The 22,951-nt window shown below is 41.3% G+C and overlaps 1 protein-coding gene across 2 annotated transcripts in view; it reads right to left on the bottom strand.

Moving 5' to 3' along the window:
* Positions 1-6,689: 6,689 nt before the first annotated feature.
* dennd2da (DENN/MADD domain containing 2Da) overlaps positions 6,690-22,951 on the bottom strand; it is a 28,508-nt gene continuing 12,246 nt past the window's right edge. For both annotated transcript variants that reach the window (XM_076095511.1, XM_076095512.1), the window contains 13 exons: positions 22,605-22,652; positions 21,383-21,478; positions 17,128-17,303; positions 15,888-16,000; positions 15,715-15,784; positions 15,537-15,614; positions 13,900-14,040; positions 11,570-11,718; positions 9,782-9,956; positions 9,619-9,669; positions 9,442-9,523; positions 9,115-9,363; positions 6,690-6,988 (listed from right to left, as the gene is read on the bottom strand). In XM_076095511.1, coding sequence (XP_075951626.1) covers positions 6,915-6,988; positions 9,115-9,363; positions 9,442-9,523; positions 9,619-9,669; positions 9,782-9,956; positions 11,570-11,718; positions 13,900-14,040; positions 15,537-15,614; positions 15,715-15,784; positions 15,888-16,000; positions 17,128-17,303; positions 21,383-21,478; positions 22,605-22,652 — 1,502 coding nt within the window. In that variant the 3' untranslated portion in view covers positions 6,690-6,914. The remainder of the gene's footprint in view (positions 6,989-9,114; positions 9,364-9,441; positions 9,524-9,618; positions 9,670-9,781; positions 9,957-11,569; positions 11,719-13,899; positions 14,041-15,536; positions 15,615-15,714; positions 15,785-15,887; positions 16,001-17,127; positions 17,304-21,382; positions 21,479-22,604; positions 22,653-22,951) is intronic.

The raw sequence follows: 22,951 nt of genomic DNA, 5'->3' as shown, positions 1-22,951 counted from the left end.
ATCCAACTGTTGTGTCGCTGCAGACTCTTGTACAAGTCTGGTTTTCAGCTGCACTCTTGACTCAAAGTTATCCTTGTTGCATACACCAGTTCCTTTCATTTCTGTAATTATTCCTGCTGTGATCCAGTGTTGATTCAATAAAAGTTATAAAAAATAAATTGCGTCAAGTGCTGCATTTAGCAAGAATAAGACAGGGAGAAAGATTCATTTTATTACATATCTTATGGGCCAGGCCAGGGTGCAGTCAGCAGAGATGATTCTTCAGCTGGGACGAAGAGTTTCCTGACGTCAAAGGTTATTACAGCAATAATAACAATTATGAATTTCATTTATATAGCACTTAACTAAAACCTATGATAGAATAAAATGCAAACAGTCTGATCTCAACAGGAGGAGCGTTCCAGTCTTCATACAGAACAAGAAGAGGTGAGTTCAGAAACATCTTGGGGAGAAGAGGACACCAGAAGAATTTAAAGTTCACAGCATAATACACAATGACTTTATTACATTATTTTATGGCACACTATGGTATGACATACTATAATTCATGACTATTTAGAGTGCTTACTGTATATAACAATCTTGAACATTTGTTTTGAAAAGAAAGCAATATTTTTTCTTTGCTATGTTGCAGTGTGCACAATAAGAATTGTTAATATTCGGTTTCATGCATTCTGATTTATTTTTTAATATCATTTTTTTATGGCATACTATCCTATGACGTGTTTATGTTTCATAGCATTATATACTCGGACATTGTTCAAAATGTTTTTATGACATACTATGACATGTTTTATTTCTTTTTATGACATAACATGCTATCACATTGTTATGACGTTCTATAGAATAATATATTACGACACGATCAGACTTTTTTATGACATACTACATTATGACATTTCTATGACATACCTTACTATGCCTTGCATACTATTATTTTTTGGGGCTTACATTACTACGATATTTCTCTGGCATTTTAGGGCATACTAAGCTATGACATTTTTTACGATTCACTATATTACCTTTTTTTATGGCATACTATGTCATTTTAATGACACATCATACAATGGCATTTCTATTGGAATACCAAACGATGACATTTCTATAGAATGAATACTCAACTTATATGACATACTATACTATAACATATTTTATGACTTTATGATATACATGATATTTGTATGGCATACCATACCATGACTTTTAAGACATTTCTTTTAAGACATAATATATATTTTTACATACTATTCCTACTGAACATACTATATTATCATTTTGTCATAGCATACTATATTATGACATAATATACTATGACATTTTTTACAACTTCCTTTTATTACATACTATACTGTGACATTTGAATGTTTTATCTATTCATAATTTGCTATTTCTATGACAATTGTATTGCATTTTAATGACATAATATAGATTGACTTTTTATGACTACTACACCTAAAACAATTACTAACATTATTACAATAGCTACTATGACAACAACAACAACAACAACAACAACAACAACAACAACAACAAAAACAACAACTGCTAGTAATACTAATAGTACAACAACAATAACTACAACAACAACTAATACTACTTGTAGGTTTGTTCCATGCACTCCCCTTCTCGTCTCCTCAGGTAAGTCTCTCTATTCATGCAGCCGTCTGGATGAACAGGAAACAGACATTTACAGCAACACTTATGAAACATATAAAGTCTCTCCTGCTCCGATAACAGACCCTGGTTCACCACTTTTAAAACAGACTTGTTGTACCAGTTTTCATGGAACATAGATAAAGCCTGGCTAAACACAAAACACAGGGAGGTATGTTGGGTCGCTTATTGATGATGTAATCATGACATCACAATAGTTAGATTAAATGTGCTTAGAAATGTGAATCTAAAAACAAACATTCAACCAAAGCATAATCTCAATCCCAGTTATGTTTCAATATGCATGTCCAGGTAGTCAAGTGGTTTCACAGACTATGTAATGGCCCTGGTTCTGTTATTCACCATCTACCAGCAATACAAAAGGCTCAAATGCTGGACAAATATAATACAAATAATCTTCAACTATAAATAAAACAGTGAAAAGAGAATATTTTGCTTTTGTTTCCTTACTCTGAGTTCGTCCAGCATCAATCTCATCTCAGAGGAGGCTGAGCTGCTTCTGATGAGCCTCTCTGTGCTTCTCCAGCTGCTCCTCCAACGTTTTCAGAAGGACGAAGACACACAAAACATAAATCACATTACAATCATTCAAATATAATATATATATTTCCAGCTGTGTACAGACTGTAGTGTATTCCTCTCCTCACCTTGATGTCCTTCCAGTCTGCTGCTCCTCCAACACATCACATATTTTCTCTGAGAACCGACAAAGAAGACAAATGAGCTCCTAAATCATTTCAGCTTCAGGTATTCTGAAGTTGTGGACATCAGAGACGAGGATATTCTCAGGAAGTGTAAATCACACGGAACGACGTCTGGATGTCTATTACAGAACATATGCTATCATTTCATGAATCAGAAGCTCATAAGAAGCTTAAAAGGTAACTGAATTTAAAAAGTTGAGTATGCTTTTAATATTGAACATTAAACACAACACAGCTGGTAATGAGAAAAAAAAACATACCTCAGATCTTCATACAGAGAAGACGTCTCATCGGGGCCACAGATCTGTAAGTGTGGGACAAAGAATAACACCCGTTTCAACTCACAACACAACTGACAGTTAAAGTTAAAAACATACAGCAATAACACTGTAGTATAACTTATAGTTACCGACACTAAAGTGTATTACAGACAAAAGCACTAGATCCGGTTCTACATAATTCGGTACAGTAGGTGGCGCTATGCAGCTAAAAGTTGGCTTTTCATTCTGCCACAAAACGCAAAGAAGAACACAACAGAGGGAAGTGGAGGACTGCAGGATGTTCATGAAGTCTCCTCCATAGTTCCCACAGACTGGAGCTGTGTCTCAATTCAGGGTCTGCATCCTTCGGAGGCTGCATTCGTAGACCGGTTGCGTCACAGCGCTGCGACTAGTGCTGTCCCATTTCGCATTTCTGTTGAAGAGTCCTTCAATGCAGCCTTCTCGTCGAAGATTTGGAGGACACATCTGATGTATGCTTCGCGGCCCAGCATATCCCAAGATGCATTGCGTGCCGGTGCGCTATTACCGGCAGCTCGGCTGCCTGCATCTGACCGTAGTTAAGCCTTGTAAATTAACTTTTAATAACTTCACTTTCAAACCTCAGAGGTTGAATAATATCTTACTGGGTTTGTGATGATTTTACAGATGATTTATACTTTATATCATGTACATAAACGGTCCAACGTGAGCTCAGGTAGACAGGTTGTGAACCTGAAATATCACTTTAAGTCCGGTAACGTTTCAAACGTTGAGATTAACTACACGGATAAACTGAATTTGAGTATTTTGCTGATTCTGTTCATGTTTTGTTACAGAGAGCCAGGAGCTGAGGGGAGAACAATGGACAAACATTTAGCAACCGTAGCTTTGAATTAAGACATTAGTCCATTTGTAATATCTCCATTTGACCATCCTGTACTTAAGGTTACAGTTACATGAGCTCTCATCCTGTACAAAGCCTTCACTAATAACACAACCAGTAGATCCTTCTCATGTGTTCATGTTGCTGTCACAGAGATGACAGTTGTGACTGTCACCTTTTTATTTTATTTATTTAAATTGACATAAGACATCCATGTAAATGATTTATATGTGAATATATTCTGCTGTGTAAAATGTGTCAATCTTCTAAGTTTGCATCCCTGTGTGAACATTATTGATAAATGTTTCTCTTTTCATATAGTATATGCACATGTGTTACTGAGAGTTAATAAACACGTTTGCTGACATTTGTTTTGCTGCTGTTAATGTTAACTGTCTTGATTGATTTCCCCTGCCTTAGGATTGCTATATATATATATGTACATGTAAATATATATGTATGTGTGAATGAAATGAAATAAAGTTATTGATAAATTAATTTAATTACCAGAACTATAACTGATTGAAAATTAGTTATTAGTAACTGATTTAATTAACTGATTATTATATAGAAAAACAATATTATGAAAAAGATCTATGAATTAATTATTGAGTATATGATAAAAAACGGATTAAAACACTAAACTAAAACCTTTCCAGTATATATACTGAATAGGTTTTAGTTTAATGTATTTATATGTATATATATTTATAATCCTGCTGAGCAGGGATTTTAGGGACAGGGAGCAGCAAGAGGGGGGCGGGGCGGGAACAGCTGTTTACGCAAACAGGAAGTCCTCTGTGGCGTAGGCCGTCTCATTTCGTAGACCGCACGGTCTGGCCTATGCGGTCCTTAAAGGACGTGGCCCACGTAGACCGCGAAGGCTGGGTCCTCCGAAGGATGCAGACCCTGAATTGAGACACAGCCTGTAAGCATCAGTCCACCTGCACCAGTCTGTGCCATGGAACGAAAGAAGTTGAGTCGCGTGAGTTTCAAGTTGAACCATGTTGCACACATCCAAACAAACCTTGGTGCATAGAAAATAAAAAGTAGATATTTGCTCTGATGTGATCTTTTATTTCCATTCAAAAGATTTCCAAAATCTTACTTTGACCTTTTGTGCTCCTCGTCTGTTGACCTGATCATTTATCTTCTTTGTCGTTGATTGTTTAATTATTAGATATATATACACTTAATATTCTCTTGATTTTCAGTGCACGATTGTGCTTTATTCTTTTTTAGTGCTAATCTCCGGTCTTGTTTTGTACATTTTCCTTGTGCCAAATAAAAAGCACATTTAAAACAGGCTGTTAAGGTTCTAGCTAATGAATCGCAATTTCCCAGTCATTGCCACAAATGGTGCCCGTTAACAGGATTCTGTAATGTTAAAAACCGACTTTATCCAGTTCACCTCAGTGAGACACATCCGTGTATCCGGTCCCATGGGGGGGTAGTGGGCGTGTCAGCGGGCTGCTTTCGCTGCACACCTGGCTCTCCTCAGCCGGCCTTCCACAGGGTTTCATTCTGTGGCAGTTTTAACCTCTTTAGGGAACGAAGACAGTAAGTGATGGCATCCATTTACAACTAGTTAAAGGCTTTTGCTAAGAAAACATTTCACATTCCCACTCAGGTGTTTTACTTAATCACGCGGCCAAAACACTCCACACACCTGACCAGTCCCACCACTACTCAAGTCCCCGGGTCCTTTGCGCCAGTCTAACCGGTTCCCCGTGCGTCTCTTCCGCTGCTCGTGTGGAGCCAGGAGCCGCTAGCAACCCAGTCAATTCACCAACTCCTTATCTTGCTATTTACAATGAGTTAACAACATGTTTAGGACCTTTGGACGCCTCCTGCGACATAAATACTAGCCGGTCCAGTTGCAACACAGACAGTCTCGTTCAGACGTCATCGCCTCTCAGACCACGCCTTATTTCCCCCAAAGGCGTTTCACCTTGTCTCGCGCTACTGTGCTGTGATTGGGTAGTACTACTGCTGTGAGTGGTCTATACCAACTATCATATAGCACTTATCCGACTGTTCGACTCACTTTGCCAAGCTGAAGTGTCCTTCAGGGCTTTCTGGCAGAAAAGCTTTATTTTAAGTCAAACCGAGCTCTATTCTTATAAACAGGTAGGGTTGTTGTCTCAACTGAATAAAATGTCTGGCTGTGTCAAACCTCTCCCATGTGCACTCAATTTCTGTAACCAATGAAGCATGAAAATAAACCACTCTATAAGTAAAATTAAACAACTCAGTGATTCATTATAGAAAAGCTCATTGACGCCGTCCTATCACAGCACAGTAGTACTTGCCACTAGCCAATCACAGCTCAGTAGGGTGAGACTAGGCGGAACAGTGTGTTGTGCTTTTCCTAATTCAAATATGTTAAATACAGTATACCAACAAAAAAAAAGCAGCATGCTTTTCTGTCTATTCTGACCCACAATCCTGTGCAGCAAATATACGAGCAAGGGGGTCAAAGTTCAAGGTGCAATATTATATTTTAATATTAAGTAGTATGTCCCCAATTTAGTGCATACTGCATGCAACAGTGCATATTTTGAGGTGCAGCTGCAGTATGTAGACTACTAAAAGTAAAATAGAAAAAGTATGCAATTTGGAACACAGTGCTCAGGCGTGTCTCATTTCCCAGTTTGTACATCCTCCATTTTCTTTCCTCGCATCCTCTCTTTGCGTCCTTGTCCTACCCATAGGACATGCGAACAGAGAAGCGAGGAAGAGACACAAGGAGAGGGGCCCGAGTGAAATAAAAAGAAGCCAGATACTCTTGGTGTCTAGAGGGTGGGGTGTGGGGGTGGGGGGGGATAGCCAATTGTAGGTTGTATTAATTCAATCACAAAATACAGCAGTGGTCGCTGCAGACAGAGATTTGTCTTCTATTAAGTGCACCTATCTAGTTGTTCCTTTTTTAATGCCGCATGTCTGCATGTGTACATTGAGAGCAACAAAATAAACACTTACACACTTACTTGGCCGTTAAAGCTGATTCTGATCATCTAAGTGACAATATCCATAGAGGCAGAGGAGGTCGCTCCTCAAACTGTAGGATGAGTCTTGCAGCAGAGGACTTAGTTATTTGTTAGTAAGACACAAAAGATGTCCAGCCGTTGGGGCCCGGCTGCCTAAAGAAATCAGAGACTGGAGGTGTATGCTTAAAAAAAACTAATCTTTATGTGAAATGATTTCCCTGCTGACAACCAACACATTCTGCCAGTGTTTCACAGAGTAGCAGCAACATAGCCATACAGTAATTCACACATTGGTACACACTTGTTTAAAACCAAAACTAACATAGGACATCAAACACACAGTGCAACATTCACATGGTTTCCTATGAATCCCCTATATACACCCAGGGTCCCACGCTGAGAGCTAGTGTTTCTTTGTCTTTTTCTTCTTCTCCTTCTCCTTCTCTTGGTATTCAAGGATCTTTTTGTGAAATATTCCTGCAGGACAAAAGGACCAGAGCTTGAATCAGTGCACTGGAAAAGAAAAACCTTCAGTTGTTTTAACGTGAGCTCAAGTGGAAAGACTCTGTAACAGGATAGTAAAACACCATATTGTTCCGAATGTGATAACTAGACTACATACAGCTAGCTAGCCGAGTGGATTAATTCAATGATCAGCTATTTTTAATGTAGGTGTACATTGTACAAGTTAGGATTTTCACAGTAATTGTTGAATGCTAACCAAGAGCAGTAACCTTTAGTAGCTTTGAAGCTACAATGCGTTTTGTCCAATGAAGTCCAATTCTGCTACGGATACAAATTGCATTCAGCAAAGGTGAAGGGAAAAAAAAAGTGACCACATAACTCTGACTTCGTACTGGTCTCAAAATGAAGAGTTGTTGATCTGAGATTGGAATCTCATAACGATGAGATCCGTGGTCCTAACCCATGTAGCTGTCGGAACTGATGATGCAAGTTGTTATGGTGGTTGGGTTAGTTAAGAAAGGGCACGCAAGTTTGGCTCAATGTTATAATAAGCATTAATATTTAGCTAAAATTGCTAAACATGGTTTGGTTTTGAGTTTAAAGGTGAGCAGCTCAAAACAGAGATACTATCTGCCCTCGAGTATTTTATGCTGGTGTATGCAATGTGCTTCTGGGTTCTCCAAATACATTCATAATCTCTTTACACAAGTAATCAGTCAAAAATGTGAATAACTACGGTAAAAAAACATCTGGTTCTCTGCTAAAAAGTCGAAGGTACAAGCCTGTGTACATTTCGGGCAAAAGTTAACTACGTCTCCCAAGATGCATTATGGATAGAAAACGTTTAGATTAAAGTTCTATCACGTTAGTCGCTAACAGCAGGCAGAACACACAATATGAGGCCCATGTCTGTGGTGGTGCTCAGGCTTCCTTGGCCCTGGCCTGTAGATGCTCCTACAGGGTTAGAATAATGATGCGCTGAGTAGAGACATCAGCCAATATTAGCTCATCTATAGTTATTGTCGTATGTCGAATGATGAGCGACAGGACATTGCCGTCAAAAGACACAGAATGTCCGAGGTCATTTAGAAACAGTGTCAGTGGTTGAATTTCACACAGTAAAATGTCCAGCTCATTACATATCTGGGATACAACATTTGAAAATGTCCCCGCTGTGGGACTAATAAAGGATTATTATGATCTTATCTTATCAATTCTTTAATCACCATGTTATAGGATTCCTGTTTATTAATGTTGTGCATTGATGTGACAAATGAGTATAAGCTGATTTAACTTCATCAGGTTTTTAAAAATGGTCGTACATCAAGATCAGTAACGGAATCAAGCTGACAAGAAACACTTCCAACACCTGGAAAACATGGTGGATACTCTGCAAGCACTAGTGCTACAGACTCCACGCTAACTGTTTACACTGTGTACTGTGTACTGATATCTTTAGTATACTGTTTTAGCCAATATGAATGAACAAACATACAAAACTGTTTTATACCAACATGAAATGACACAAGCTGCAACTTTAGAACTAGCTAAGCCCCGCCCAACCCTGTTACTCCGTCTAGCTGTCAGGGTTACCATGGAGACCACACTGTCACTCACTAAACTCTCTGAAATATAATCTAATTCTTGGAGAGAGAGAGACTCGTCAACAATTTGTTTTCCAGCTGTTAGCAGCTCCTCCGTTTCCTGTGTGCACTGCATTGTGGGACAATCGTGTCGACCACCAGCACACTCAAAATTAACATGATTTTGGTCTGCATCCTGACTGTTTTCAGTGAACTCCATTTTTGTGACTTTGCCAGAGTGAATACACTACTTTCTCAAAAGCTGATTAGAGTGAGGGTGGACTTGGGACACAGCTATTCCTCCTCCATCAGACCTTCCTGTTGCGCTGCCACTTCTCTAGTCAGTTTTAATCCTTGTTAATGAGGATTTGGAGAAGCGGTGAGTGTCGCAATGACCTAAATTTCATGATTAGTTAATGTTTTGAGAAGAGTGAGGCTGTGAGAAGCCAGTTTTTTTGAAAGTCAAGTCCCTGCAGAGAGATCTGACAGCAGGCCTACATTGAATCTGAACCTAATTTATATCTTTGAGTCAAATGATCTGTGGCCAGTCCTCACCTTGCTGCGGTCCAGGCTGCTGCTGCTGCTCCACCTCCTGGATAAACAGGTCAAACGTCTGCGTCTGGATGAACTTCTTGACAAAGTGTCGAGTGGTCTTGGAATCAATGGCCTTGTAGAAACTCCTCTTTTCAAACACCCCCGGCTGTCCGGCTCGGCTGTATTTCACATACGAGCTGTAATGGCCGACTGTTTTCACAAAGAAATGCAGGAAGGCTTCCGACACGACCCGATTCATCTCCTCCACCGCTGAAACAAAGGACAGAAAACTACACTTCTGCTCCTTACTGATACACGTGTGTTTGATTTGGGTTGCACTTGACTCACTTGATGTTTTTTTTCTGGTTCTTAGTGCCTCTAGTATTTCAGTCTGGAGCTTCGGGGGCAGAATTGAGCTTTCATCACCAACCTGGAAAACAATTTCAAACAAATGTTTTAATTGAATTTCAAAATTACAATTCATAACCAAAAGATTATTTACATTTTTGTTCATGCGACACTTACTGAAGCAATGAAGGTCTCCTTTTTATCCTCAGACAAGTCGACCACCAGAAGCTGTCACCGACAGAAGAAAGAAAGCTTTCACCAGTAATGCTGTTCTAATACACAAACACTGTCTCTGTAGAAATGAAGCAACGCTTTGGTTGCGTTCTCCATCACAACTCACGTCGTCACTCTGGTCGGTGACCTGGTCCAGCAGGCATTTCTGGACTCCCAGCAGGTAAGGGGTGGGCGCACACACTACGTCGATCAGGATCTGCGGAACGATTGAGATCAAGGTGTGCTGCCAGATGAAGGGGTAAAGGAGGGCTGCTACGGCATGGATGACTTGGGATAATGTGCTGTGGGGAGACAAGGGAGCTGATATCAGAACTGATTCTAACTAACTGTCCAGGTTTGATGGGTCAGTCCGTTTCATCATGAACTCAAGTCACTTCAGTTATTCTCTGTATTTGAGCTGCAATGTAATTACAAGCACGGGTTCCTTTAATGACAATGCCAGGGCCACCAGATCAGCCAATCGGCTTCAAAAACAAATCATTTTCCAACCGAGTACACACCATCATACCATTTCTGAGAAAAGCCAGTATTTGAATAATGGCAAACTGTCAAATGATAGAGGCTAATAAAACATTGAAAGGGTTGGATAACTGTACTGTAATAAACTCAAATTCTATGTAATGTCCATTCAGTGAAACATCAGTCAGTCAGACAGACAGAAATACACACATGCACAAACAGGAACTCCACACAGGCCTTAATACAGAGAGGAGTGAGGGGGCCCACAGATAGGCGCCCAGAGCGGTTGGGGGTTCGATGCCTTGCTCAAGGGCAAGAGGAGGCAAACTGGCACCTCACCACTACCGTTCCACACTTTGTAGTTGGTCCATACGGGGACTTGTGTACATTCAGTTTACCTTCAGTAGCTAGCATTGCATAGAGTTGTTAACACTAGTTAATGATGTGCTAATGTACTTCACAGGTTTTTAAGTAGAAACGTAGCGTTTTAGAAACATATCTCTCCTTCTAACCTCTCTGGGTAACGAGTATCACTATCACACAACGTTTTACCAGGACGAGCTCCAAACCCACTAAACCAGCCTGAACATCTGAAACTATTGATGAGAGTCTACGGAGCAGATCTGGAGACTTGTCTGACCCTGGTCAGAGCTGGCCGATGCTACGCTATAATTGGCCAGTCTGTATTTAAGAACTTAGCGAAGGGTCAGTTAAACGTCACAAAGAGCTAAATGTCTTCCCAAAGATTTAACCGTTATTTTTGGTTTACAAGCCACACTGCAGTTTGTTTTCCAGCTGTGAGTAGCTCCTCCGTTTCCTTTGTGCATCGGTAGTTTCCACCACCAGCACACTGAAAAGTTCTTTAGCCTGCATACTGACTAATCAAAGGGCAGGAGGAGGCAAACTGGCACTGTGTTTCAAAGAGAGCATAGATAGATATCACAGCTTCAGTTCCCCGTCTGAAAGGTCTGTCTGGTGGCAAGGTCATGTGTTAAAAATACTATAAATATAGCGTACCCTTAAACTGATATAGATATTTTAGGTGTCTAAAATACGTCCACAGAAGTGCATTACTTTGCTTTCGTGCTGGAACTCCTGTTTGGTTTTTTTCAAACTACATCTACTGTAGTAATACACTGACTATAGAGAAGAACTTAATACAACTCCACTTGAACAGATCCAAACTATCCCTTTAAAGCTTTACTCTACACAGCGATGAAGAACAGACTGCTTGAAGACGCTACACGTCTAAAATGCCTCCAGTGGACGTCTGATTTGTGATTGACTCCATCAGAATGAAATGCAGTCACCGGACGTCCCGGGTAAGTCACACCGTCCAGTTCAAAACATATTCTGCTCTTCACTTTGTGCAGGACGTTTGGTACTCGAGCGATGCATGAATGAGGTTGATGAGGTCTGTGTGAGTGTGTCATACCCCAGTTCATCAGCGATGAAGACGATCCGTCTCTCCAGGACGGTGGCGGCAAACACCAGCAACACCTCCTCGTCTGTCAGGCAGCCGAACAGCGTGTGGAAGTTCACGTGCTCCAGCCAGGAATCCAACGGCCGGGTCAGACTGATGATCTGGTGGAGAGTCACCACCGCTGTCACAAATATGTCATCACTCAACTGACAAGTCGCTCTGACGCCCGTCTGATTGTCAAGGCACTAAAGCTTAGCTCTAAAGGACGGGATGAGATGCATCCATTGGTTGAAGAACCATGTCTTTGTCCTCACTTCACCCCGGGGGCTGGCCACAGTAACTCCAGCACAAACAATGGCCAGCATCAGTAAAAACTTGTGATGGCTGCTGAAACATGGTATGTGGCCTGATGAGGGAAGTGTTTCTGTTTCAGCTCTCTGACGGCAGGTAAAGCGGTGAAAATATTCTATAGCATACCCTTAAACTCATGTTGTCCAAAATACGTTACCACTTCCCCGTCAACAGCAGTACATTACTTTGCTCCCGTGCTGGTACTCCAAACTCCATCTACCGTAGTAAAATACTGACTGTGGAGAAGTGCCTCATATAACCTGCCTCATATAACCCCGCTTCAAAACATCCAAACTATCCCTTTTATACATTATAAGGCCTTTTTAGGAGGAAAATGAATGAAATGCTTTTCAAGACCGGCAGATTTCCTGAGTACTGACAATCGGTTCTATCCCTTCTGAGATCTCAGAACTGGTGACATGGCAAAAAAAAAGAAAAAGAAACACGAGCAGTCAGACAATCAGACAGGTTGGAAACAAGCTGATCGTGTAGACAAATTATAGCTAAAGCAGTTTATTTGGAGAGTAGGTAGTGTACAGGAAAATGTTTAAAACAGACAGTCTATGTGATCATTTGACTATTTTTCTGGTCTAACCTGGAGATTTGTTTCCTGTCTGATTATCTGACTGCTCGTGTTTCTTCTTCTTAAAGATGTAGCCTCATTTGGATATTTCAGCAAATAATATCAGAGAACTAATGGTCAGAGATGTGAAAATAAAACACTAGTTTTAATCAAGCATCGGTTGTCTTTGAATCTCTTCATCTGACTGGGTGTGATGCCAAACACAAAAAGCGGGCCCTTTAAATATCAATGGGCTGATTATGTAATTGTGTTGCGTACGCCAGATTGGATGCATTTCGTTCTCTCCTCAACAAAACAAGGATATGCATCTGATCTCAGTGGCGGGCCGTGCATTTTATACCTGGGCCTTCACTGCTGTCCTGCAGCTGAAATACCACCTTATAACCACATTGTGGCGCCACAGCTGTTATTCATTTTTAAGGCTATAACTATGTACATCTTCGTATTAAACCGTTCGGTACGAGTTGTCTGAATAATGCTAGAGCATTTAGAAAATGCAAAAGCCTAAATTCAGGAAAATATAATGTTCTCAGCTGGTCTGGCTGTGGGATCCACCGTCATTCCTTAATGACAAGCCACGACCCAAAGAGATTAACATAGGATTTTACTTTCACAACTTGATCGTTGAATTTACTGCTCTGCAATGTCTTTCCTCGGCTCAGGTTCCTCCATCATGGTGCATCTCACTCAGTCAGAATGCATTTTGATTGGCTGAGCTGTATCACGTGATGTGATTCACTACCCATCAGCCTCTGCTGGCTATTAAGTTTCGTTTCACGATAGTCACGTGCTCGCCCACTGACCAATCACAGCACACTCTGTACCTCGCGGGAAAGCTACACACGGACACTGGCGGCATGTAATGCTGACGTCATTATAGGCCGGCGCGCAGGCTCTGATAGTCAAAGAATACGCCCAACATGTCAAACTAAAGATCTGATTGGTTGAACACTATGACAATCAACAATATCGTCCCCATTCACTTTAATCTGCACTGGCTGCAGGTGAGACTCTGCAGGCCTGGGTCTCTGTTCTTACCTAGAGACACAGAGGTGAAATCTGATTGGATAAAAGCTCTGCTTAAAACAAGCTGCACTGGAAGCAGAGCAACTGAGGAAGACAGTAGCTGTGCAATGAGAAAATAAGATAATGGGAAAAATATTTTTATAAATGATAATACATGTAGTGTATTATAAAAATTCTAAAAAAAAAAAAAATTTTTAAATATATATAGCTTTGTGATTCTGTCCCTGACGGCCCTCCACTGTCTTATCTAATAATTCTGTTGCACCAGAACTAGTTTTAAACTTCGGTAAACCTGAGCTACTGTGAATCTTTCAAGTTAAACTTGAATAGAGCAAACAGTCTGTTGATCATCTATGAGTATAAGGAGGGGTGTTGGTCTGACCTCAGTGCCTGACTCAGGAATGAAGCTCTTAATCTCCACAGTGTGTCCTGGAGCTGGGAATGGAGCCTCCCTCAGCTTCTGCATGAATGGGTAGATCATGGCCATGGAGATCTGCCGCCGCTTCTCCACCTCGTCAAATATCTGCACACACAGTCATGATACGGTACTGATTAATACCAATATATCCAAACTTCTTTAACTCTCATGCTTTACAAATAAAGTCTCATTAGAGTTTTTTTTTAACAAGACTAGGTGACTGGTTGTTTACTGCTATATTAATGCTCTGAATATCGTATAGAGGAACTTGAGTCTGATGCAGATTTTTCCAGATATATAAGTATAAAGGTTAAGTAAATGTAAATATGCAACAACCCAGCAAGTCACTGAATGTCTTACTGCAGTGAGCTGAGTGCTAATGGTGCATGAATGCATATGATAAATGGGATCAGCTTTACATTTCATAAAACACAAACACAGTTCTGTTAGTCTTTGTTTTCTATTGTCACTACCAAATCGTTGATTCATTCAAAAAAATCTGTGCAAACGTTGAAAATGAAGCCACCACATGCCGAACCACTCTTTGTTTTCCTGCTATTGTTCTCCCAATTTGTACTGCACTGCAGTTTCTGACAGTATCACAATAAATTAGAGATGCGCCAATTGCAATTTTGGTGGCCAAATCAAATTTCTGTTTTGTTTTTTTGTTCTGACCTGCTGGTTCTGATTTTTAAAACATTGATTACCATATTTCCACACAAAGTACAAGTCTAAGACATCAGCACAAAACCAGGAAGTAATTCAATGTTTTAGTTTGGTTTCCTCCAGCAAAAAATGCCATTTTGTGTGCTAGAAAAGAAAAGCCAGCATTGTGTTGTTTCTATTGACATTTTGCTGTCAGAAATGAACATTCCAAAATGGAAGGCAAGGCACTAGCATACATTTTTCCTTGTTCTCAATCTACCTAGCCCAAATTTTATTTGGTGAACTTATCTAAGTCACAAGTTATAAGTAAAAGACATTTTAGGAAGAAATACCCGAAACCAGAACTTTTTTTACTTCCTCCATTCATATGAATGAGAAGGAGGCTGGACCGAGGGCTGGGAGGCGGGGCTAAAGGAAGCTTGCTCTATGGGCTCATGGATGCTGAATATCACCGGAAGATTCAGGTCATTTTATCAGACTTCTGTACTTGTAATTCAAACTTTTTTTGCTTCATGTGCCACTTAGCAACTTTCATAGGAAAGAGCTGGGCGCCGCCTCCAACGCTGTATCCAGTCCTCTTCATACACCCATGAAGCAGACCCCACCCACCTAGTTTGGCAAGATGCCATTTCCCTAACTCTCACTAGCCAACGATCGATCGTGATCAAGGGCTCTCCATTCTGGAAACACATTCCTCAGAATGACTGAACCGGGTGATAAACAAAGCATGAACAGCTGTTGATCTTGGAGCTTAAGGTAAGGCCACTGACACAATACACCTACTTGGTTACAAATTCACATTTTTCAAGTTTCCTATAGTTTTTAAGTGACTGGTTGCTAATTTGGAAATTCATGATGTTCGGAAAGAAGTACGGCCGAGTTTAGTCACAGTGAGAAACAAGCTGAAAGATTTAGAAAAGTTCAGTTGAACACACCTTGGAGAAGAGGCCAAAACAAGCCACCGAGCTGATGATACAATAAGCCTCCGGAGGTCGAGCTCCTTTCCCTCCAGGCTGCAGATCGGAGAAAGAAAGGAGAGGTTTATAAAGTGAACACTGGAGAATGAGATCCAAATGGTGACACAGTGAAGACAACTTCAGTCTGCACACTGACCAGTAACCTCCTGCAGTATCCGTTTCTTCTGCTGCCATCAACCTCAGTCAGAACGAAGGAGAAAGTCTCACTGGAAAACATAAAGGGAAAGGACATAAACACTGAACTGAACCATGGACACAGGAATCAAAGTTATCAAAGCGACGAAGCAGCTGGCAGAGGAGCAGTTGTACCTGTGGTATTCTGTTAAAGGAGCCCAGTTGATGCCCTCTGGGAAACAAAAGAGAGTGATCGCCTTTAGTGTCTTCTCCTCCTCCTCCTTCTGAAACTTCGCCATCCCATCTCTCTGAAAGCACACGTCTGTTCTTTAAAAAACGTTCAGGTTTTCTCAGACGCACACTACAGAATATGAACATCTCTTGATTTTTTTCTCCACGCAAAGTTCCCCAACAAACCTCAGTTCAAGTGGCTGTGTCTGATTTTACACTCATCGCTAAGATGATGATTTAGTTATTTTTGGACGAGGCTACGACACAGGTAACAAACAGACGATGGAGGTACCTTTTAAATTCTGTGTCCTGTAATGTTTACATCAGCTTGCAGTCTTCTTCTCCTCTATAATTTGTTGTGCTGCTGCATTTCATGGATACAAACCACTCATAATATCCACACTGTACCTTCAAAGCAATATAATACCATAGCAACGGATTGAAAGATCTGGAGCTTCCTTTGGTCAGCTTGAATTATGCCACATGACTTATGGTGCATGAACCCAAGCTGACCTCTATGGAAAACCATTGTGACCGACCAACTGAGGCCAATAGGTCAGAATGACAACATGACGAAACAAAGGGACAGTTCACCCTGAAAATCGAAATGTTTCCTCTTACCTATAGTGGTGCTTATCAGTCGAGATAGTTTTGGTGCGAGTTGCTTAGTGTTGGAGATATCGGCCGTAGAGGTGTGTGCCTTTTATTCAGTATAATGGGACTAGATGGCACTCGCCAAAAAAATACATTTGAAAAACTCAACATCAATGTCTCTTTCAGGAAACAATGACTCGGTTACTCAAGATAATTCACAGACCTTTTTGTGAGCAGTTTCGTGGAGGAACTATTTTCTCTCTTCCCAACTACACCAGCCAACCATATCAACGCGCAGAAGGAAGCGTTCATCTACTCATGGACGAGAGGCTCGTGACAGCGCGAGAAGTACACATTAACGCCGAGAGAAGGCAGACATCTCTAGTTCTGAGAAACAATCCGATTTTTATCCTAATTTGTTTGTTGAAGTTTAAACCACCTCTCGTGGCCATAAATTGAAATGACCCTCCAGGGAATATATAGATAACAGAGCGCACAGCTTTGCCTTCTCCAACTGGACAGTGTATAACTGTAACCCGTCTCACTCCTAAAAACACTCCAGGTTTGCTTTGTTAGGCTCACCTACTGGACGTTCCACCATCAAACTGACCTTGGGAAACTGGTAGGTGATCTGAGGTTCGTAGCTGCTGCCATCTTTGGTCTTCTTGAGGCTGACCACCACCAGATACTCAAAGAAGTACTGACCACTGACGTAGCGGTGCTGCCTGGATGTGTTGTCTGCCACCTCGGGGCCCAGCGGCTCTGTCGGCTCAGGGTCTTTGACTCCTACACAGAAATGTGGAAATACATCCAGGGTTACCACTGTGATGCAGATGGAAAGGTTTAGAGGCCCCTTGGATCGGCACCTGATCGGATAGTGATCAGACACATTTAGGGGTCAAAGGAGCGGCTGTAAAACGGTGGATAAACACATTTTGCTTCCTTTAAATTCTACGTTACTTTTGCTGCTATCAGTAGACTAGTTTTTATTGGATAGCATGTCAAAGCAAATTCTGCACAATAAAAGTCCCCTATTATTTTTGATTTAAAAGCTTTTATTTTGAAGCAGCCGGGTCAGCAAATGTTGGGTTTTCATCAGCGGTAACTTAACAGGACTCGGTCGGTCTCAGCTATGCTCCAGCCCCGGTTTTTGTCCTCTCCTCCCTTTGCTCTCCTCGGGAGAAAAGACCACAGTCTAAATTATTATAAACATATCCTCAAAGAAGGGACGCAATGATACTTCTCCACTTGCTCACTGTCTTTCTTTTTCTTTTCAAGTAGTAGTTCAATTCCAATTTTGGACACGATCCCCCCTGAAAGGTGTACTTCCCATAATGTTGAACTATTCCTTTAAATGATTTCTTCCTACTCAAGTACAAAAATTCCACTACTCCATCTAGCTGACAGAGCTACCATTGAGCACACAATGTCACAAACTGCACTCCCTGAAGAAATATTCAGGGATATATATTCATAAACTAAACGGAGATTCCAGATAGAAGCAGACAGGAGTGTCTTCAATATTTGTCTGAAGGATGTATCCAGGATGTCAAACTGATTCAGCAGTTAAAAAAGGTTGAAAAGATAAAGATAGAAGCTAAAGCTACAGATCACAGTGTAAAAGTGAACCACCACCTCACCTGGAGACAGAAGACAATGAAATCATTAAAAAGCCAAAGCAGCATGTGTATACATTCAGGATACCTTCAGTAGCTAGCTTAGCATAGAAGTGCTAACGCTAGTTAATGATGTGCTAGCGTACTCTGCTATTGTTAGCTCCGCAGGTTTTTAACTGAGAAACCTAACATTTTAGAGACTCATAACTTCTTACCACCTCTCAGTGTAACAAGTATCACCATGACACGTTTAACCAAGACTAGATCCAAATCCACGAAACCAGCCTGAAAATGAAGAACATCTGAAACAGTTGCATGGAGCAGAGACAGATTGATGTCGGACCCCTTGTCAGAGCTGGCCGATGCTACGCTGTGATTGGCCAGTTAGAAGGGCAGGACACAGCGAAGGTCAGTTATCACCATATTGCATGTAGTCATTCAGTGTCTCCTCATCTTAAGAGTCATCAAAGACTGCACTCACTCAGAAAACCTCACTGACAATGTGGATCCCACTATCATGACAGCTTCATAGGGTGTTCATAAGGTGCTTTGATATTTATGAATTTGACATTGTGACTCACTCTATGTTGTTGGCCCCAGCACAGTTTGTAGGTGTACGACACTGTGGTTTGTCCAATGAGGTCATTCTTGCAGTGAAGGTAATATATTGGCTGAGATCACTCTGCACAGCTTTCTGTCTGTAGCTGCTCCTGAACTGAGCACAGCGGCGCTCATCTCTGTCTTTGTAGTTCATCTGGAGATATCATTTAGATTTATTTTTCCCCATCGACTAATCGGTGGCAGAGCAGCTAAAATTTAAGTTGACGAAGATTTTCTTTGGTTGGCTGCAGCCCAAGAGGAGTCAGAGGCTGGATGTCTAAACATCCACTATGCCAACTGTTGGATATAACTATATTTATCCTCTCTTTGGATAGAATTTCTCATTCTTCTGATTCTACTCCATAATTTATTCCCAGTGTCTGCAACAACTGCTATGGCAACAGTGACGCATGTACATGCTGCGCATGGTAGCTCCCATCAATTTTGCTACATTTTTGTCTATTTGTTGTTTTTTACGTGTTCATCACTCATAGCAGATGACAGAAGACATTCATCACAAAAGGAAGCGTGAGGATTAAGTGCAGCGGACTTTGAGACGATCACTGCTCCACGGCCGACCAACCAGCCCGACCTGCCGGACCAAACGCCACCAAACAGGGAGGGAGGAGAGCCGAGATGGAAGCTAAGCTAACCCAGCTAGGACCTGAGGCTACTCCACTAGTTCAGTCGCAGAAAAATAAGATGGATGAAAGCACTGGGAGCTTGTGACTGTTGAACCCACATCTTCACAGAGACCTGGATCCATCGTGGACCAGGATCAAGCTGAACTTGAGAGGAGGACTCTGTGTTCGCATCATGATGCTTGGTGCTCAAACACAGTCACAGTTGATGGACAATGTCTTTTTCCTCATGTAGAGTTTTTAATGTGAAGATGTCAGCCATATTATCTGACCAGAGAATAGTTTCTGTTGCTGCTCTTTACATTCCTTATGATGGAAATGAAAAGAATGCACTACAGGAAAGTACTACTGTTTTAGTTTAGTTTGTCATGTGTTTGTTGTGTTGAAAATGTGCTACAGCTGACTTTGGTTGTGCATCCCTGTGTTGCATAATGACAATAAATGTCCTTTGAATCCTTGAACAAATGTTTGCTAACAGACTTTGGCCCAGACAACTCTACTGATCCCGGCTCTGCTCAGAGACCAGTATCCAGCCTATTCCAACAGCCCAGCTTCATCCTGTCTTCTCCACTGGCTGCCAGCCTGTTCACGTGTTCTCTGCTGCATTCCTCCCTTTTTGTCGAAAATAAAAGAGCCCCAGCAAGGGGCTTTTTTTCTCAGGCTGGCAGCCTTGTGTCTGTGTGTTTTTAGGCCTGCTGAAGCATCTCCTACCACACTTGCACATGCACAAATACTCCCAAATTTGGCCTACGTATAGTTTTATGATCAGTAGGCTGATCTGCCTTACAAAATGTTTGGGGTGTGCAGTGATGATAAGTTCCAGAAAAATCTGTTCCTTTGAAGTGAGGCTGTCGGGCTGGTAGCTTATCACGAGTGCAGTTTTAGTAAAATAGCAATAGCACTTTATAAATCTTTTTAGGTAGTTTGCTTGGTGGGGAATAACAACAACGTAGTTTGTTTTGTTTTCATTTCCCTCAGTATCAAACCTAAACCACAGAGATTCTCTGAGGGAAATGAGGAGCCCGATGGAAATCCCCTGGTGTCTGCAGCAGAACTCTGATCACAACAGCTCAACACTGTTCGTCATGTCTGTTCAGTGTGTGTTCAGAATGGCTACTCTACCCTACCCTACTCTACTCTCCCCTACTCTACCCTCCCCTACCCTCCCCTACCCTACTCTCTATCCTACTCTACCCTACCCTACTCTCCCCTACCCTACCCTACTCTCTACCCTACTCTACTCTCTACTCTACTCTACCCTACTCTACTCTCTACTCTACCCTACTCTACCCTACCCTACTCTACTCTCTACTCTACCCTACTCTACCCTACTCTACTCTACCCTACTCTACTCTCCCCTACTCTACCCTACCCTACCCTACTCTCTACCCTACTCTACCCTACTCTACCCTACTCTCCCCTACCCTACTCTCTACCCTACTCTACTCTCTACTCTACTCTACCCTACTCTCCCCTACCCTACTCTCTACCCTACTCTACTCTCTACCCTACCCTACTCTACCCTACTCTCCCCTCTACTCTACCCTACTCTACTCTCTACCCTACTCTACCCTACTCTACCCTACCCTACTCTCCCCTACCCTACCCTACTCTCTACCCTACTCTACTCTCTACTCTACCCTACTCTCTCCTACTCTCTACCCTACCCTACTCTACTCTCCCCTACCCTACTCTACCCTACTCTCCCCTCTACTCTACCCTACTCTACTCTCTACTCTACCCTACTCTACTCTCTACTCTACCCTACTCTACTCTACTCTACTCTACTCTACCCTACTCCCTCACTAGAAAACATCACACGGTGTTTAACCCCCAACCACAGTGTGATCCAACGGCCAGCACCACCTCCTCCACTCTCTGGTCTGACACTCAGGGCACCGAGGTAACAGTGAACAAGAAAGTGGAAGTACTTGCAATGCAAAAAAAAAAGGAAAAAAAGTGAATTGTTTTTCTCTGATGTGTCAATGTAATGTAATGTAATACTCACTATCTCTTTTGCCCTTGCGGAAGGAGGACCACATGGCACTGAACCTATTGAGGGCCCCTTGACGTCCACCTTCATCTTCATCTGATGGGAGGGTTGCTGCAGAAAACAGAAGCAGAAGCTGCTCAGTACTGAGAGCCTTCACACAACAGCATTCACTCCCGCTGATAGTTTAAAGCCAAGCAACTAAAGGGTTTGAGTGGCCTGGCTGATTGCTCAGGTTGGACTCAAGTGACACTATAAATACATCATAAACACCCCGATATCAGTATTGCAACTAGTGTAGGGTTGACTATTGGTGCTTTCACAGAATATTTATAATGGCTAAGTGGTAAAGGCAGATAACAGAGCAGCTAGAAAAGTCTGGCGAGTTCAAAGAATTACATTCCTTTACTGTAATGCAGCTTTTAAAAGAAGAAACAATACTTAAGCCCTATTACGATATCAAGTTTCATTTCACAATATCTATATATTGCACAGCCATAACTTGTGCCTGTTAATGTTTTTTTCTTGTCACTAGAATCTATTGTAACAGCTGCTCTCCTCTTCAAGCCTACGGGCAGTAAATATTCCAAAGCAGGGCAATATGATGGCATATATCGGCAACACAATATAAATATGTCTATTGTATATCATTTTTTATATTTCTTTATAATATAGATGGCAATATAGGCTTGGTCTATATATATTCATTTTTTTAATTTCACTTGAAACTGTAAATTTGCACTAAAATTCTAAATAAAAAGAGAAAATACCTAGTGCTTCTCATTTCTCGAGTATTTAATTCACACAGGAGTAAATAAAAATAGGCTTTACTATGTGCTTGTTTCATACAGAATTATTAAATGATCAGAAAACATGCTCTATCCTGATATATATCGTGATTGAGAAATGACATGACCTATATCGAGATAGGAGATTTTGGCCACATCGCTCCACCCAACTCCAAAGACAGAGTTTTTGTGGACTATTTGCGCTCCACTCTTTACTATCATATCATACTAACTGTTATATTAATGAACATTACACTTGTCACAAGTGCACACTGCTTAAGAACCACTAAACAGATTGTCCTTCTTCTAAGCACAATGACAATAAAGATCTATTCTAGTTCTTGAGGAGTGATTGGACCTAAAACCTTTCACTAGACTATGCAGGGTAAATGGATTTAAGAAACTCTTATCTGTACAGTCAAAAGAAACGTGTCTCCAGCTACTGTACTCACCGTGTTTCCCAGCCACATCAGAGATGAGGTTATCTTTGGGCTGCTCACCTGGACAACAGACAAGAGAAACCGTCAGTTTGATAAATACTGTTACGTCACTAACAAATACGAATTTCATGTTCTGTTTGCGTTCACTTGTACTTTCAACCAAAGTGGAGGAAAAACACATCTGGAGGAGCGTTTCAGGAAGACTTTGAGAAGCCAAACAAACTGACCCAGGATGTGTTTGTTTCATAAGGAACACGAGGTCGGACTAAGTCCAGTCTGGTTCCAGCGCTGCTCATTCCTGACTGAAATGTGAGTTTCCTTTCTAATCACAAAGAGGCTGAATCCCCAAGCATGACATC

This window comes from Anarhichas minor, unplaced genomic scaffold (genome assembly GCF_050575085.1).
Source record: "Anarhichas minor isolate MPS153535 unplaced genomic scaffold, ASM5057508v1 ptg000020l, whole genome shotgun sequence".
NCBI classification, from domain to species: Eukaryota; Metazoa; Chordata; class Actinopteri; order Perciformes; family Anarhichadidae; genus Anarhichas; species Anarhichas minor.
Note: the sequence above shows the minus strand (reverse complement) of the source record. Positions and strands in the feature narration are given on the sequence as shown.